Here is an 18,001-nt window from a genome sequence, read left to right as displayed (position 1 = left end):
ACCTTTTTGCTACACAATATGCCGTACCAAATAGTCATGTATTTGTAACAAATCAATGGTCGTAGTAAATACTAGTTTTACCGTAGTAAAAAAGTATTTGCTACGATAATTTTCCGTAGCAAATTTTTTGTCACGCCCGTATTTACTACGGAGAAAATTCGTAGTAAATTCGTAGCAAAAAGTCTTTTACTACAAAAAGTGGACTATTTGCTACGAATTTGAGTGGTAGCAAAAAGCATTTTTTCTACTAGTGACTCATCGATCTTCCCATTCTAGCCTGATTCGCCAAGAATCATATATCTGAAACCCCCATCAAACTCAACACCACCATTTTCTATGTCATCCTCCCATTCAGAATAACAATTATCGTTCGAGTTTTCCGTGTTCAATTAGCCATTCGGAATGTTAAATGATGTGTGTTTCACCCTGAAACACACATCATTTAACATTCCGTTCAAAATTGCCAGAAAATTGAGTTTAGGGGGCACCGTGCAACGAATTAACAAGTTTAGGTAAACTTGTGTAAAAAAAAATTGTTTGGAGGGCAAAGTGCAAAACGGCCCTTAGTTTAGTGGGCAAACTGTTTTTTACTCTAATAATTATATTTGGACTACAATTTTCTTTTCATACTTTAGTATACCCACAGCTAATCAAAGGATGATGATAATCAGAGGGATCAGATAGTAAATAAATAAGTCTGTCCAATTATGGGCTTAAAAAAAATGGAAATTGAAAATTCCGAATTAAACAAAAAAAGAAAAAAATTGTTACAAATTATAAAATGATTTTGTAGATGCTACCCCGTGAAATAATCGGGTGATTCTGCACTATTAATCTACACATTATATAACATACACATGTGACATGTGTGTATGTGTGTTTAATGGGTAGTTATTTATATAGATCTATGGTGCAAAATCAGTCGGTACTTTTCACCGGATATAGATGTGCTAAAAAAATTCAAAAAATCGGAAATTGATAAATTGGGAATGAAAAAAGTTGTTACAAATGTGTGCTAAATAATAATACAAATACATAAAAAATGTGATGGTATAGAAAAAAAATTTGAAAAAAAAGAAATTTAAAATCTAAAATCTATAATCATATTGAAAATTGAATTTATGTATTTGAAATATTAAAAAAATAATAAAAAATTTAATTATATTTTTAAGAATTCCTAATGAATTATATATATATTTTAAATCGAATTGTTTTTTAATCAAAATACGTGGAATAAAAATTATGAAAAATAAAATAAAATTATATTCAAATTTCAACCTCTATGCACAACTATTTTTGCAGGAACGTGTGAGGGTAAAATAGAGAATTCACAAGCGTCATCCTCCCGCTTCCCCCAATCAACAATAGTCTTCCACTCACAGACGTTGGCGTTTTCCCAGCCAAGAAAAAAAAAATTAACGTTCAATTTTATGCCTTTCTCCACAGTAAATATATAATCTACATACTTCGCAATCTTCAATTCCATAAATTATCTTCATCCATGGCCGAAAACCTAAGCAGAATCAAGTAACAGCCATTCAAGGAATCTACAGAAATGGCTTCTTCGATGTCTGCTTACTTTTTCACTCTTACTCCCAAATCCCACTCCTTAATTATCTCTCGCAAACCATTTAAATTCTCCGAATTCAACCATTTGAATTCTCTGCCATCTCTGATTCTCCCCCAATCCACAAAATTCCGCTGCGGAAAAACCGTAATTAGGGCTTCCAGTAGCAGCAGCAGCGGTAGTGCTGATGTCACCGCAATTAGGCCCGGCGGCAGTGTGGAGAGCGACAAATTGCCGTCCGATGTGCGGAAGAGGGCGATGGACGCCATTGATTCCAGCGGGAGGAGGGTCACCATCGGTGACGTGGCGAGCAAAGCCGGCCTCAAGTTGAATGAAGCTCAGAAAGCTCTCCAGGCTCTCGCCGCCGACACCAATGGCTTCTTAGAGGTTGTTTTTGATTTGTAATGTGGAAGATTTCATTGAATTTGTAATGGTTGTAACTTGTAATCATCTTTTTCTTTAATAGGTTTCGGATGAAGGCGATGTGCTATATGTTTTTCCTAAGGATTATAGATCGAAGCTAGCTGGCAAGTCGTTTTGGATTAAAGCTGAACCTTTGTTGGAGAAGGGAAAGGTATAATAGAGGCATATTGTTTGTGGACTAATGCTGGTTCATTATAGTTATATTTTGATTCGAACGGAATTTTGGGTGACAGATAGCGGCTGAGTATGTAGTGAGGGTTTCCTTTGGGACGGCACTGATTGCATCCATTGTTATTGTGTATACCACGATTATTGCTATAGCATCGAGTAGCCGGTACGCTTTCTTAGCCTTTACACTCCTACTGAGTTTTGGAGATAGCTTCTTATTATGTAATATTTATGGGCATAATTTTTGTTCTTGATGGTTTACATTAGTGAGTCGGACGATCGTGGCAGAAGAGGAAGATCTTATGGAAGTGGTTTCAATTTTTATTTGAATCCAGCTGATTTGTTCTGGTAATATCTCTAACTTTTGATTTATCCAATATGTAGAGTAAAAGAGGGTCGAAATGCAAGCATTCTTATCAATGTCTAAGACACTGCGAACTTCTGCTAGGTGGTATTATTGATTGCTTGTCACTGGAGACAAGCTTTCTTCATGTTGTGAAAATTTGACATTTAATTTCTCGTTTATAGTTACACACAGAAAACGTACTTAATTTTGGACATCGATGTAGTCACCGCATAAGAAGCATATAGGGGTTGTTACCTCGACTTTCGACCAGTCATGGGGTGTTTAATTATTATTATATATTCCATATCTTGTTCTTCAGCTTATTACAGATTTTTCAGTAATGCTTTAAACTTTTTACTTGGTTGTAGAAGAACAAAGCTATCATAGTTTTGTCAGTTTTTGTCTGGTCTAGAGAAATTTGGGGAGAACTGTTTCTAATGCACAAATTTACTCATTTGCTCAGGTACTGGGATCCATATTACTACAGGAGACGAAGAGTAAGAGAAGGTGATGGTGGGGGTGGGATGAACTTCATTGAATCTGTGAGAAAAAAAACTCTCAATCTGCAGATTGTTTAGCTATTGGTGCTTCCTACTTTCTAAGATATATTATCGGTAATTTATTTCTTTTCAGGTTTTTTCCGTTGTTTTCGGAGATGGTGATCCCAATCAAGGGATTGAAGAAGAGAGGTGGAAGTTGGTAATAAATGAGCACTGATTTCAGTGGTCCGTTACTTTGATGTTTTTATTGCATCATTTTGATTTTATAAACATTACATATCTTTTATTAATGTCCATTTTTCCAAAACTTTGTAAATTACGCATCACCAAAAATGGATATAATTTTCGACATTTTTTCTTCTATCTCACGTTGCATCGGACATTGATGTTTTAAGTACATTAAAGGTTCAGATCCCTCTTGAACAAAAAACAGCTTGGTGAAACATACTAAGTAATGCAAAATATCTTTCTTCCAATATATGTTTTCTTCTATTAACTTTTGGTAGAAACAAGTTGATAGAGGAAGACTACTCTTTTGAGGACCCGTGCACCTAAGTAAGAAGGATCTGTAAAATGAGTCAGGATAGAAATAAATAACTTTGTGTGAACTGTAATCTCTTAAATTTCTGTTGGAAAAATCTTTTCTCCTCAATTTCTTCTTAACTGCTGCCCTACTGACAGCAATTACATATTTCAAAATTTAAGTCTCCTTTGGTGCATTAGAACAGACTCCACCGGCAGGAAACAAGTTTCTCATAATGTTGTCGAAATTCTACTGTGCAAATTTGAATTGTTTTCTGTATATCCAAGTACAAATAAAATAAATATTTTTCTAGTTTCAGTATTGCCCTTTCCTTTTTCTTTTTTAGTTGAAGTCATCTTTCAAAGAAGGGCTAATATTGTGACATTTATTTGAGATTTTTCATTTGTGCCTGTGCATTGTGCTCCATACTGGAACCTGTTAGATCCTGCAAAAAAATCTGTAATTGTTCGGTAAGTGCATGGTTTTCTCGTTGCAGTATAAGGGAAGTTGAAGGCATACTTCACTGAAAATTTTGTCAAGCAACCTTACTTTTCTTACATAAGATCTTGTATGGTGCTGTTTTGTATGTGGAGTGGGTGGTAGGGTGTTTCCAAATTTGAAACTACGAGTCTACGACTCTCTCTAGAGTTCATGATCTAGGCCTTTGTTTAGCTCAGTTTCCGTGAGTGACTGGGTATTATGTTCCTTCTTATTATTCAATCACTCTGGTACCTCTCATGACTCTTGTAAATTTATGAGATTATAAGTGGGGGGTTACCGAAGTTCATCATTGAGCACAACGTTCATTATCATTTGTGACCAGCGTGTAAGACAGTGAATTGGAAGTAACATATATAAGAATCTTAACGAATCCGAGACCGTCTTGCCAATTCTTAGGAAGACCATTTTTATTCAAAATATTCTACAATACTATTGTTACTGGTATTTTGCTATGAAATGAGGTTTGGTTCTAGGATATCAAATCCGACGGCTCCTTGTTCTTGATGTTGAACCTTTTAGCATTGTTTGTTAGTTTAACCTGAAATCTTTTGGAATATCCTCTTCAATCTTGATTGATTACTATGCTTTTAGTTGTAAACAAGTAGTTTCTTGCAACAAATTTATTTTTCTAAAATATTTCTGCAGATTGGACAATACATAGCTTCAAATGGTGGTGTTGTTACAGCTGAAGAACTTGCTCCATATCTTGATCTGGAAACTGGTGAAAAAACGGTAATGTTAAACTTCACTTATTTAGTTATTTATACATTGAAAATAAAAGCTTTGGCCTTTTTTTTGGCTCTTTCATCTTAGAAACACACCAAACTTTCTGATTTTCCAGTTTTTAGTGGCTGGTTTAGAAACATGGATCGAAGTTGGTCAATGCCAGTTGAGATCTCCATCTTTCTTGCGATTGACTATATTATTTTCGTTTATTCCAGGACGATGACTCTTACATACTACCAGTGCTACTGCGATTTGATGGTCAGCCAGAAGTAGATGAAGAGGTTAGTTATACTCTGCTAATTACACGTCGCTTCCTTACCTTATTAAATATGTTAATATGTTGTTGTAGAAGGTGTGGAATAATTGCCCGTATAAGCTAGTTTCGGATAATTTAAACCAGTGGAATATGCATAATTTATTTGGTATAGAATCACGTTTAATTTCCAATTTGGAATACTAGTGGAGCTGCATAAGATGGTTAATATAAGATGTCATTTTAGATACCCATATCGATTTTGGCATCTTTTTGGAACAGTTGCATAATGTCCATTTTCTCCAATGATGCATCGACTTGTCTAGACGTATCAAACTGGTCCCTTCATCAATTTGGATATCCTCAAAATTTCATGCATTTTCTTAATTCATAAATAACGGATTGGTTTATTTTTTATATCCAGAGTAACTTCTGTCGTGAAATTTAGCACTGTCTCATGTATTAAGTTACCTCCCATATTTTCCCCTTGCTATTTCCATTTTTCCGTAGCTTCTGCTAGTTGTCATTTACTTATATGGTGGCAAGTCATACACTATCTGATACTACTGCATCAATTTAATCTGTGTGGGGTTTATGTTACTTATATGTAATTATTTAAACCGTGTGAAATGAATCTCTCTTTATATTCAATTGTCTGTACATGCAGGGTAATATTTTATACCGTTTTCCATCACTACAACGAACTGCTGCTCCACAGAGGAGCGGGCGGAAGGAATACGTTGGAAGAAGATGGGCTGATTTCGTTGGAGATGTTGAAAAGTTTTTTAATGAAAAAAAATGGCAATTTAGGTATTCATTCTTTTTTCCTTTATTGTTTTAATTCGGTTAATATCATGGATCTGGAATTAATCGAGAGATTGCTTTCTGCAGCAAAACTAGTGCTTCAGAGAGGGCTTTGGTGATTGGTCTTGGTGGCCTTAATCTATTTGGGGTTATATTTCTCGGTACCATGTTAAAGTACGATTTTTACTTGCATTTTATTTCGTTTAGATATTTGAAGCTGTTCCCACTTTTTTTTCTCTGACTTCTTTATTTGAATTTAAAAAGGAATATGACATTTAGCCAGAGTGGGTTCATATCATTCGTGTCGGAAATATTTCCGCTGCTTCAGGTATGCTAACATTAATTCACTACATATTCTTTTTTCCGACTGGCAATATATTTGCATGCTCAATCTTCTTGCTCTCTTATGCCGCTGAATTAGTTAAAAGATGTTCGACTTCTCTAATAGCTTACAACCTTGCAGATCTATGCTGGCTCTTTCTTTGCTATTCCATTAATCCGATGGTTTGTCGTTCAAAACACAAACCGTAAAATTATTAAAAGAAATCAAGCCAGAGAACAGCGAGCCATGGCACTCAAATCACCCGATCTTTCTCTGAGGCGGAAGGTAAATGCAGTAGTTTCATCCTAATTCATAAACGGTTATCTTTTCCTTTTTTCAATTTTGATTGTCGATGGATTTTTTTTACTGATCGAACTCGAATATAACCCTATTTTATATATAATGTTTATCAGATTTTAAGTGCTCGAGACATGGCACAGAGGACATTCATTGGCAAGGATAGAATCGTTTATAGTACCGAGAAAGATTTGTACGAGCAGGACTATGATACTCAAGAATGGGATCGGAGACTCAAAGAGATCGAAAAATCTGAGTGAAAAAAACTATGTACAAGGTCAGTACATTGTGTTTCACAGGAGATATATGTACTACATGCAGGCAAGTTGGGACTTTGTCCCTTGATACAGTTTGTACATGATTATATTAAATTATTCAAAGGCAAGTAAACAAGGTAGACTTTGCATGATAAAAAAAAAAAAACTATTATCATATGTTATTATTGAAACATATTTATGGAAAGTGATTCTGAGCTTTTTTTTTGGCCCATAATCACTTTCTAATTGTTCGCAATACCAACTTTTGCTTCAACATAAATAAGTTTCTTTAAGTTGAAATAAGAAAAGCACTCCCTAGAGTAATTTCTCTTACTAATTTAAGGTGGTGTTTTCAAAAGCTCTTACAAACAGTTTATGAGCTTTTTTTTGCTCATAAATTATGTTTAAGTGTTTACAAAATGAACTTTTATTTTTGCTTCTTTTAAAATAAGTGATAATTTGTAAATTACCAATAATTTTTTTACTTAAGTTGATTTTCCAACAAATTTGCAAATATTCTCAACTTTTAGAAATAAATACTTAAAGTCAATTTAACTCGCACTCTACTTTTAAATAAGCTTTGAAAATTAACTTAACTCACAGTCTATAAATTCTACTTTTAAATAAGTTTTGCAAACACGACCTAAATTTGAATACCAACTTCTACATTTTGAAAAGCTCTTACCAACACAACCTAAACCATAATACAAGTAGGTTAATTGAAATTTACTAGGAGGCATAAAATATTAAATCAATGAATTTATTATCATAAATTATTTTTTCATTCAAAATGGAGACAAATAATTAAAGTAAATCCAAACCAAATCTTGAAGTCAATATTTGGTTACCACTTGATGGTTTTCTTCTCATTGGTTTCCCAAAATAAATTCATGTTAGTAAGCTTTTCAAAAATTATGCCAAACTAATTTCAAAAATTTCTATTTATTTTCTAACAGCAGCTTTATATATGATTTGGCTTCTACATTTTTTTTCTTCCTCATTTGATAAACAAATATTACTTTCGCTCTTCACTTAGTTTTTAAAAATATGTTATCCCAAAACGAAATCCAAATAAGGCGCACAACCAAGGGTGAAATTTGTAACGAAATTTCAATTTTCGCCGATTCCGATCCAAAAATTTTCGATTTTTGAACAATAGTTTTAAACCCGAATTCTAAAATACCGACGTCAGTAATTATTTGAATGGAATTTGGAATATGCATGAGATTCCGATTTCCGATCTGACTTAAGTTCCGAAAATTCCGTTTTTTTACGTGAATATTACACATAAAATACCAATATTATTATGTAATTTTTATTTTTGGTGACAAAAAATTGGGAAATTTCCGAATTCCGCCGATTCCATCCGAAAATTTCCAATTCCGGAATAAGTTTTTTCATTCCAATTTCGGAAATTCCGATTTTTGGAAAACATAATTTGAACTAGTTTTTCACTTCCGAAAAAAATCAGAATATTTCCAAAAGGGCTAACCCTATCCGATCGGTCCAATTTACACCCATAGACACAACTGTTCAATTCTTTTGAACTTACTGAAATGGAGTAATTATTTCGAAGAAAAAGAAAAAGAAAAAAAAAAGAATAATGAGTAAAACTGAGAAACAATAAAATGAAAATAAATGTTTATTTTTACTAACAAGCTCAGTAAAAAAATCTGGAAAGCTAAGCGACAAATGGCGACGATGTCCACTTACTTCCTCACTGCTGCTACAAAACCCCACTCTCTAACCATCTTTCCCAAACCCTTCAAAACCCTCCGATTTGAATATCTGACTCCTCCGCCGTCCCTCGTTCTCCCACCACCCACTAAATTCCGGTGCCGCAAAGCCTCCGTCCCCGTAATTAGGGCTTCCACCACTAGCAGCAGCAGCAGCAGCAGCAGCACTTGTGTTGATGTCGAGACAGTCTCAACAATCAGGCCAGGCGGCATTGTCGAGAGCGACAGGCTGCCGTCCGACGTGCGGAAGCGAGCGATGGACGCCATTGATTCCGGTGGGAGGAGAGTCACCATCGGTGACGTGGCGAGCAAAGCGGGGCTCATGTTGCATGAAGCTCAAAAATCCCTCCAGGCTCTCGCCGCCGACGCCAATGGCTTCTTAGAGGTCATTTTTTTTTTCATACTTAAAAGTGATGCTTACAAATGGTGTGCTTTATAATGTGGAAATTGCTGATTTTAGTTGTGATGATCTGCCTTCTCTAACAGGTGTCGGATGAAGGTGACGTGTTGTATGTTTTCCCCATGGATTATCGATCGAAGCTCGCGGCTAAGTCATTTTGGATGAGAACTGAACCTCTGTTGGAGAAGGGGAAGGTATAGGCATTTTGTTTGTGAACTGAAACTTGTTCACTGTAATTTAATTAAATTGCTTGACAGATGGCGGCTAAGAATTTAGTGAAGGTTACTTTCGGTGCGATTCTGGTTGCCTCCATTGTTATTGTGTTTACCGCGATTATTGTTATAATGGCATCGGGTAGTAGGTACAAGTCTTAACCTATGCACGTCGTCCACTGAGTTTTTCCGATAACTGCTTACTATATAATATTGATGGCTCGTTTCTTAATTTTATTTTGTTCTTGATGGTTTTCATCAGTAAGTCTAAGTCAAGAAAAAGTAGCAGAAGCAGTCGAAGGTAATATCCATATCTCTAACTTTCAGTTTATGCAATGTATAGAGTAAAACGAGTGTCTAATTGGAAGAATTCATGTCCAGTTCTAAGAAACTATGTTTTAATAGTTGGAGTTTGTGCTAGGTGGTACCATTGATTGCTCGACACTACAAATAAGATATTTGCTCGTATGATGACAAATTCATATTTAATTTCTAAATCTTTTCTTACACAATGAGAAGGTAGTTTACATATTAATTCCTTTATGCAGGTACGAGGATACATCTTCTGAAAAGGAGAATGTAAGAAATGGTGACGGCGGGATAGAATTCTTTAAATCTGTAAGGACAAAACTCTTGATCTGCTGATAGGATAATTAGGAGGCTTTTTCTTATTTGCAAAAAATACATCACGGCATTCTTTCGTTTTCAGGTTTTTTCCTTTGTATTTGGGGATGGTGATCCCAATCAAGGTATTGAAGAAACGAGGTGGAAGTTGGTAATGAACGAATACTAATTTCAGTGGCCTGCTATTCAATTTTTTTCTTTTGCATCATGTTGATTTTATAAGCACTCTATACAATTGCAATCTGATTGGGGTTGTACTTAATGAACCTTTTCTGCATTGCTCGTTAAATTAACGTTTCCTTTAAATTATCCTCTTCAATCACATATATGAAGCCGGCTTGACTGGCTACTATCCATCTGCTTGTAAACAACTTTTTTTTCCAATATTTTATTTTTCTCTTATATTTATGCAGATTGGACAGTACATAGCTTCAAATGGTGGCGTCGTTGCAGCAGAAGAACTTGCTCCTTATCTGGATCTTGAAACTACTGAAATGATGGTACTGTCAAACTTCACTTATAAATTGAATATAAGCTTAGTTACTAGAATAATTATTCTTCATGTACTTTTGTTACTTTTGTTTGTATTTAGTTGTTGGAACACTTTTATTAATATATGTATAGCTGTGTTAACGTGTGTGCATGTCGTGCGCTTGTGTTTCTGCTTGTTGGGATCCCTAAGTCTTTATTAGTATTCCTATTGAGTTATTTATTACATTATTTTCATTTACTCCAGAAAGATGAGTCCTACATACTACCAGTGCTACTTCGATTTGATGGTCAACCAGAAGTTGATGAAGAGGTTAGTTACACTCTGCTAATTTCATTTTCCTTAAACCCTCTAAAACTATGGTTGAAGAAGGTACGGTATCTTTGCCTGTCAAAACTAGTTAACAGCTCTCTTTTTGCATAATCCACAAAAAATTAAATATGGAATCATTTTTAGTTTCATATTTGGAGCATTGAATAGTGAAGTTACATAGGATGGTACACGTAAGATGTCGTCTTAGATTGCTAAATGGATTTGGCATCTTTAATACAGTTGCATGATGCCCATTTTTTCTAATGATTTATCGACTTGGCTAGCACTATCAATCTGATCTGTTGATCTACTATGGCTAGCATTAAATTTTCTCGACTTTTCTTATCCATAAATAGAGGACATCGTTGGGTTTTTGTGTACATTTAGAGTATTAAATGAAGCTTATTAATTATAAGTTCGTAGTGGAATTTCTGGAAACTTGGCCCAATCTCGTGTGTTAGTTTCCTCCCAGATTTCTCATTTCTCTTTCCCATTTCATTACCTTATGCTGGTTTCATTTACTTAAAAGTTGACAAGTCATAAACCACTTTTTGGACAAATCTTATATTATCTGATAGACTAATACTAGTGCATCAATTGAACCTGGGAATGGGTTATGCTTATACGTAACTCTTTAAAACGGATACAAAATATCTCTTCATAGTTGATTTTATGTGTGCATGCAGGGGAATATTTTGTACATTTTTCCATCATTACAACGAACTGCTGCTCCTCAGAGGAGGGGGCCAAAGGAGGACGTTGAAAGAAGATGGCATCAGCCTGGAGAAGTCAAAAAGTTTCTTAAGGAAACAGATTGGCAATTTAGGTACTCTTATTCGTTAATGTTTTACTTTTGGTTAGTATCAATCAAGCATCTTGTATTAATTGAGAGATTGTTTTCTGCAGCAAAACCACTGCTTTCAGGAAGGCTATGGTGATTGGTTTTGGTGGCCTTAATCTTGCTGGGGTTATAATACTTGGTGCCATGTTGAAGTACGAGTCTGCTTACCTTGTTTTTTTTTTCCCGATATAATATATTTCCCCTTTTTCTCTGACTTCTTTGATTGAATTTGAAATTACAGGGATACGACAGTGGTTGAGATTAGGTTCATATCATTCGTGTCGGCTATATTTCCGCTGCTTCAGGTATGCTAATGTTTATCTACTTTCAAACCGACTATATGAGCAGAAACTAAACCATATATTATGTGGAGCCGATTTACTCAATGGTTTGTTCTTGTTCCGACCGGCAATATATTAGCATGCTCTCTCTCTGAATGTGTACTTGCTGACTTTTTGCTGCTGAACTTGTCTAATAATGTACAACCTTGCAGATCTATGCTGGCTCTTTCTTTGCAATTCCATTAGCTCGATGGCTCTTCGTTCTAATCACAAATGGTAAAATCAGTAAAAGGAATCAAGCCAGGGAACATTGCGCCAAGGCACTCGAATCACCGGATCTTCCTCTGAGGTGGAAGGTAAACGCACTTGTTCGATCAAAATTCGATTCTTGAATTTTTAATGCCAATGTTTTTAAATGTTAATGACAAACAGAAAAGATAAACGGAATTATATATATTGTTTTCAGATTTCAAGTGCCCGGGACATGGCCCAGAGGACATTCATTAGCGAAGACAGAATCGTTTATAGTACTGGGAGGGACTTGCATGAACAGAATTACGATAACCAAGTATGGGAACGGAGATTTGAAGAGGTAGTAAAGTCCGATTAAGAAATTTGTCGAGGGCCGGTACACTTTATCTCTTCTGGAGACGGTATCGTACATATATTACGTGCCACGTGCAGGCAATATCGCACTTTTTATCCCAATACATTTTGTAGATGATGCAAAGGCAAAAGAACAAGGTAGATATTAAACTTTATTTTCTCCATATTGTTTATAATTGTCCAAGAACCTTCTCTAGGGCATATCTTTCAGCAAACCTAATATCATTAACAAATCCTCGTAAAAAGCTACTTCAAACATAATCATGAAAGAAAAATAAATCGGAAACAATTTCGGGTAAAATATGATCAATTAAAAAAAATTAAAAAAATTGTAAAATGAAGAAAATAACTTATGTCTTAAGAAAATCTCGAGAATCTATTTAATTGTAAAATAGTAGATAATATAAAGGGTGAATAACACTTAATCCCCATATGGTTATAGTTTTTGCCGATGACACTTGTGCTTTTACATATTTTTTTTGTAACTGTCTCAGACAGTATATGTTTCGAAAACTTTTTTATTTACTGTAAATGGAGGCTGATCTGCTGAAAAAAAAAATAAAAAAAAAAAAAAACAACGCCGAAGGCTGACCTACTAGAAAAAAGAAATTAAAAAAAACTAAAAAAATACTAATAAAAATAAGCCTGAGATCGGCGGTCAACAACGACTGATTACAGTCAAAATTGAAATAAAGATCAAAATTGATAAAATTGAGCTAAATTGAAATTTAAATCATGATATTGGAGTTTAAATGGTTGGAAACACTTACCCTAAAATTCAATAAAAGTAAATTATTAGATTAAGAAATGTCCAAATCCTACACCAACTTGTGAAATTCTCACGGACTCCCAAAACTATATATTTTTTAAGGCTGCGGCTATATGCAAGACTAATTCCACTTGTGCAAGACTAAATTAAAATTTTCAATGTATAAATACTATAATACCCTTATTTATTAAAAAAATAAAAAATTCTAAATATGCAAGACCAAAAATTCAAAAACACAAAAAACCCTATCACAAGACCAACTATCATCTTCTTCATCTTCCAAAACTCACAAGACCTTTCTCCTTCCTCCTCCATTAACCCACAAAACCTAGAAATTCAAAATCATCAAAACTCAACAAATCTTACAAAGATGGCAAGTATGGAGTCATAAGACAACAAAATAGAAGATTTTACGATGGAAGAACCCAAGAATGTATGCATTTATGGGTTTTTTTAGCTAGAATATCGATTTTCCAAAAAAAATCCCGCGCAAACGAATTCGACATGTACAGGTCGAATTTTACAGGTAAAAATCGACATTTAGATGTCGAATTTGAGGTATAAAATTCGACATTTAGATGTCGATTTTTAGGTATAAAATTCGACATTTGAATTTGTGCTACAAATTCGACATGTCAATGTCGATTTTTACCTATGAAATTCGACGCTTAAGTGTCGATTTGTAGCATAGTTTTTCGACACCTTGGTGTCGATTTTTGTTTTTTTCTCATTATTTGTATTTGGTATTACATGAGAAAAAAAAGCCAATTTAATTTATGGGCATACTTGTCATTCCATCTTAATAAAATAGAATCTTTTGGAATCTTTCTTTAGTTTGGTCTTGTACAAGTGGAATGAGTATTGCATATAGCCGCAGCCATTTTTTAATTCTTAAAAAAATTAAAAACAAAAAGTCAACGCCGGTGGCTGACCTACTGGAATTTTTTTTCTTCAGAAAAAACTAAAAAAATACTAATAAAAATAAGTCTGAGACCGGTGGTCAACAGCAACTGACCGACGTTGATAGTCAAAATTGAAATAAAGATCAAAATTAACTAATTGATAAAATTGAGCGAAATTGAAGTTTAAATCATGAAATTGGAGTTTAAAATTTTTGGAACACTTACCCTAAAATTCAATAAAAGTAAATTATTAGATCAAGAAATGTCCAAATCCTACACCAACTTGTGAAATTCTCACGGAATCCCAAAACCATATTTTTTTTTAATCTGAATATTTGGCAGCATATGCATGCAAAATCGATGTGGAAGCTCGAAACCGCAAATCTTTACACCTCCAGCAAAATGCATACACGGTTACTCCAATGAATCAACACGTAAACGCCATGCATCCCCACAAATCCCACCATAAATACCCCCTCCACCCCTTCACCATTCTCACACCAAAACAATTTCATCTTTACTAAATCATATATATCCCATTTCAAGAATCTCTCTCAAGAAACTAACAATGGCGATTAAGGTGGTTCTCACAGCAGCTCTCCTGGTGGCTCTGGTGACCCTAGCCAGCGCCACCAGCTACACCACCACCGTCACCACCACCACCATCGACGACGAGGCCAACCGAGGCGAGCAGCAGCAGTGCCGCCAGCAGATCCAGGGCCGCCGGTTCCAGTCATGCCAAAGGTACCTCTCCCAAAGGGGCCAATACGAGGAAGAGGAGGCTATTGAAATGACAACCGGCAACCCACAACAACAATCACAGTACCTGAGAGACTGCTGCCAGCAACTACAGAACGTGAACCAGCAATGCAGGTGCGAAGCAATCAAGCAAGCAGTGAAGGAGATCCAACAACAGGGCGGCCAATACCAAACCGGACAGTCTGAACAGGTCTACCAGAAGGCACGCTCTCTTCCCCGACAGTGCAACTTCCGCAGCCCCCAGCAATGCCAGTTCCATGTTCTCTTTCTCTAGAGAGATTAGTGTTTGACTCTTTGTCCGAAGTAAATATGTTGGAATAAATGGGTTGAGTACTTTGTGGTTTTGTGACAAGTGATGATGAATGTACACATGGTCTTGTGTGTGTATTTCATTTTCCTCTTTAATAAAAAAATGATGGGGGAACCTGTTTTCTCTGTTTTTGTTTTCTGACTCTTCTTCCTCTTTAAGTTTTCAATTTCAAACGAAGTACTTCCTTTTAATTTGCTTGAAACCACATCTCTCATAGAATCACCTTATAACAGCCTACTGCACGAGCATGATCGGACAAGAATATAATCTTATGATTTTCTTGCCCAACTGTTCGCCACAAACGCAAGAATCAACAACCTTTCCGTTGTCTTCTTGTTGTCTGCATCTCTTCTTTTTTCTTGGAGAGAGAAAAATATAACAATTGGAGACTTAGCCACTAATCAACGCATTGGCGAGACAATTAACGGAACAAACGATGGCAACTGAAAATATACAATTCTCGTTAAAGATCAGATGGGGTTATATATAAGATCGGTAATTAGGTAAGAGGGAGAAGGGATCTATACAAAAATAGGTCTTCGGTTTTATCAAATATATAATAATACAGAGAGGAAAACAAATAGAATCTGATTCTAAAATCTAAACACAGAGAGAGAGAGAGAGAACGAGAGAGAGAGAGGGAGTGGATTCTCTGTGATCGATCGCCGCCGGTACAAGAACTGAAACCGTGAATTTACAAAGTTGGGCTTCAACTAATTCTTTGTAGGCCCATTTACAGATTTTTTATGGATTTATTTGTTTTCGTGTGGCTTTGACCCGGATTTTTAAAAAATAACAATCAGAATACTTTTCTTCGCCAAAGTTTTGATGTATGGGTAATGGGGCCACCCTGTAAATGAGTCGAGCGGGCCGGCTCGTGAGCTGAACGAGTGGGTTCACCAAAAGCTCAAGTTTTTCGACATGAGATTTTCAAAGTTAGTCAGTTGTTCATGAGCCCAGGAGCTAGTTCGCAAGCTTTTCTATTTATATTTATTATAAATGATGATGATGATAATAACAATAATAATAATAATAATAATAATAATAATAATAATAATAATAATAATAATAATAATAATATAAAATGAAAAAAAAATCAGCTAATTTTTTAGTTTATATCATTTTTATCATATAATATAAACAGTTTATAATAATAAAAAATAATAAATATATGATCTTCTATGTTGGTAAACGGAACACCAACCCAATCTCAACAAAGAAAATGAAAGTCGAAGCAACTCCATCCTTAACGGCCTCTATTCACGACGTGAATGGCCGCTTGATATTAGTTTGGCTTCACTATATATATATATATATATATATATATATATATATATATATATATATATATATATATATATATATATATATATATATATATATATATATATATAATAGAATGAGTTGATCAGCTCGAACTCCACAAACTAAACTCATGCTTGAAAATGAAAGCTCTACGAACTAGAGCTCCTCAAATTAGACTAAAAAACAAAAGCGCAATGAGATCAAGGTCGAGTTCGTCAAATTGAACTCGAGCTCGAAAAATATACCGAGTTTGACTCGTTTATATATACCCTAGTCTTGGGTTTGCAAACATGCATCCTCAGAAAGACGCACCAAAATGTTGTTTATGGATTTAATCACCAATTTGTCCTGATCGATGCCACACGTGACATTTACAAATTCAACTATTTAAATATATATTTTTTTAAATGATTATCCTTCTAATTATTAAGAGGGTGTTTGGCTAAGCTTATAAGATGTTAAAGAAACTTATAAGATGTTTTAGAGCTTATAAGATCTTCCAAAATATTTGGTAAATTTAAAAAAAAAAAATCTTACTTTTTTGTTAAATAAGTTGTTGGAGAGCAAATAAGATATTTTTAAATAAGTACATCTATCCCACCTTTTTATTTAAGATCTTATAATGAGTAAAAATAGGAAATCAGCTCATTATCCAAACACTCTGAAAATTAATCATAAAAATAAGATGTAACATCTTATCAACTCTCAAAACATCTTATCAGACGTAAGAGCTTATCAACTTTTTAAAATAAGCTTAGCCAAACACCCTCTAAGTTATTTGAACTAACACATTTTCATAAAACTAATTCATCGTATATCAAACTAATTTACATAACACATAAAAATAAGCATAAAAAAAAAAATCACACTTCATAAAATATGTCAAACGAAATATATATCATTGAAAATTTTTATTGTAGTTATTTTTTATTTTTTTTACTAATAAAATTTGTGAAATCAAGTGTTTTATATAAATCTTTTTCAATATAGAACATAACTAATTCATTTAATCTTAATTGCCTATTAGTTGAATATTGAAAATAAGACTTCACATACAATAAAATTTCTTTGAGTGTTCTTAGTTCATAAAATAATAATTTTCTAACAAAAAAATTAATAAAATAAAATAAAGTATTTTCTATCACAAAAGTTTAGGGCTCCTAGTCGACATACCTCCCCCTACCCTCAAAACCGACCCTCCAGATCTTCCAGATGCAGTGTATTTTGGTGAAATATGCATACATATATGTATGTAATGTATGTATATGATATGATAGAACGATCGGTGAAGTTGAGCCTGTGTAATAGAAAAAACCATATATATATATATATATTACTCCAAGAGACATCGACTCAAAATGATTAACGAAAAGAAATAACCACCTCGAATTAATATAGTGGAAACCTAAACTGGATTTTGTAGAACCTACGACACCTGTTGAAATACTTCATCATGTGTAGTCTAAATCGTAGATCTGCATTTAATAACACACAATCATGTGTATGAGTGCTCGTTGTATGTGTATGTATTTCACCAGGCGTAGGATCTCTCGTTAGCCATGTGCGACAGTACAAATGAACAAATTTTGCTATGCATATACTCATGTCATGCAGCTAAATAAAGCAAAACAAACACAACCAAATTAATTAGTGACGCATTCTCACGTTTATCCTCATCAAGATTATATATAATTAAAAGAAAATTATATGTGGAAATTGAATTTAAATCATATATAATTATTAATAGTATGAACGTACATGAGATCA

General features: G+C 34.3%; 3 protein-coding genes across 3 annotated transcripts; all 3 read left to right on the top strand.

Annotated features, from left to right (window-relative positions):
• Positions 1–1,285: 1,285 nt before the first annotated feature.
• On the top strand, positions 1,286–6,892 carry LOC105960088 (uncharacterized protein At5g03900, chloroplastic). Its single transcript, XM_012984259.2, has 13 exons — positions 1,286–1,954; positions 2,034–2,141; positions 2,224–2,324; positions 2,426–2,506; positions 2,968–3,046; positions 3,138–3,203; positions 4,674–4,760; positions 4,970–5,035; positions 5,675–5,817; positions 5,899–5,985; positions 6,076–6,139; positions 6,275–6,418; positions 6,547–6,892. The coding sequence occupies exons 1-13, from the start codon at positions 1,556–1,558 to the stop codon at positions 6,688–6,690; spliced, it is 1,569 nt and encodes a 522-aa protein (XP_012839713.2). The 5' UTR covers positions 1,286–1,555; the 3' UTR covers positions 6,691–6,892.
• Positions 6,893–8,340: 1,448 nt separating this feature from the next.
• LOC105960087 (uncharacterized protein At5g03900, chloroplastic) lies at positions 8,341–12,353 on the top strand. Its single transcript, XM_012984257.2, has 13 exons — positions 8,341–8,808; positions 8,910–9,017; positions 9,081–9,184; positions 9,298–9,336; positions 9,584–9,653; positions 9,745–9,810; positions 10,073–10,159; positions 10,396–10,461; positions 11,148–11,287; positions 11,368–11,454; positions 11,544–11,607; positions 11,796–11,939; positions 12,050–12,353. The coding sequence occupies exons 1-13, from the start codon at positions 8,380–8,382 to the stop codon at positions 12,191–12,193; spliced, it is 1,548 nt and encodes a 515-aa protein (XP_012839711.2). The 5' UTR covers positions 8,341–8,379; the 3' UTR covers positions 12,194–12,353.
• A 1,513-nt stretch (positions 12,354–13,866) lies between these two features.
• Positions 13,867–15,060, top strand: LOC105960092 (2S seed storage albumin protein). Its single transcript, XM_012984263.2, has one exon. It carries the CDS (start codon positions 14,429–14,431, stop codon positions 14,891–14,893), a length of 465 nt encoding a protein of 154 aa, XP_012839717.1. The 5' UTR covers positions 13,867–14,428; the 3' UTR covers positions 14,894–15,060.
• The last annotated feature ends 2,941 nt before the right edge of the window (positions 15,061–18,001 follow it).

The sequence above is a fragment of the Erythranthe guttata genome, chromosome 10 (assembly GCF_056151865.1).
Source record: "Erythranthe guttata isolate IM_541 chromosome 10, IM_541, whole genome shotgun sequence".
In the NCBI taxonomy this organism is placed as follows: Eukaryota; Viridiplantae; Streptophyta; class Magnoliopsida; order Lamiales; family Phrymaceae; genus Erythranthe; species Erythranthe guttata.
The sequence above is the reverse complement of the archived record's forward strand: the minus strand, read 5'-3'. Positions and strand labels throughout refer to the sequence as shown.

Excerpts from the sequence above, each read along its gene's own strand:
- LOC105960088 (XM_012984259.2), top strand. The coding sequence starts at position 1,556 with ATGGCTTCTTCGATGTCTGCTTACTTTTTCACTCTTACTCCCAAATCC. Across the intron at positions 1,955-2,033 it reads ACACCAATGGCTTCTTAGAG|GTTTCGGATGAAGGCGATGT; the intron begins GTTGTTTTTGAT and ends TTTCTTTAATAG. Across the intron at positions 3,204-4,673 it reads AAGAAGAGAGGTGGAAGTTG|ATTGGACAATACATAGCTTC; the intron begins GTAATAAATGAG and ends ATATTTCTGCAG.
- LOC105960087 (XM_012984257.2), top strand. The coding sequence starts at position 8,380 with ATGGCGACGATGTCCACTTACTTCCTCACTGCTGCTACAAAACCCCAC. Across the intron at positions 11,608-11,795 it reads CTATATTTCCGCTGCTTCAG|ATCTATGCTGGCTCTTTCTT; the intron begins GTATGCTAATGT and ends ACAACCTTGCAG. Across the intron at positions 11,940-12,049 it reads ATCTTCCTCTGAGGTGGAAG|ATTTCAAGTGCCCGGGACAT; the intron begins GTAAACGCACTT and ends TATTGTTTTCAG.
- LOC105960092 (XM_012984263.2), top strand. The coding sequence starts at position 14,429 with ATGGCGATTAAGGTGGTTCTCACAGCAGCTCTCCTGGTGGCTCTGGTG.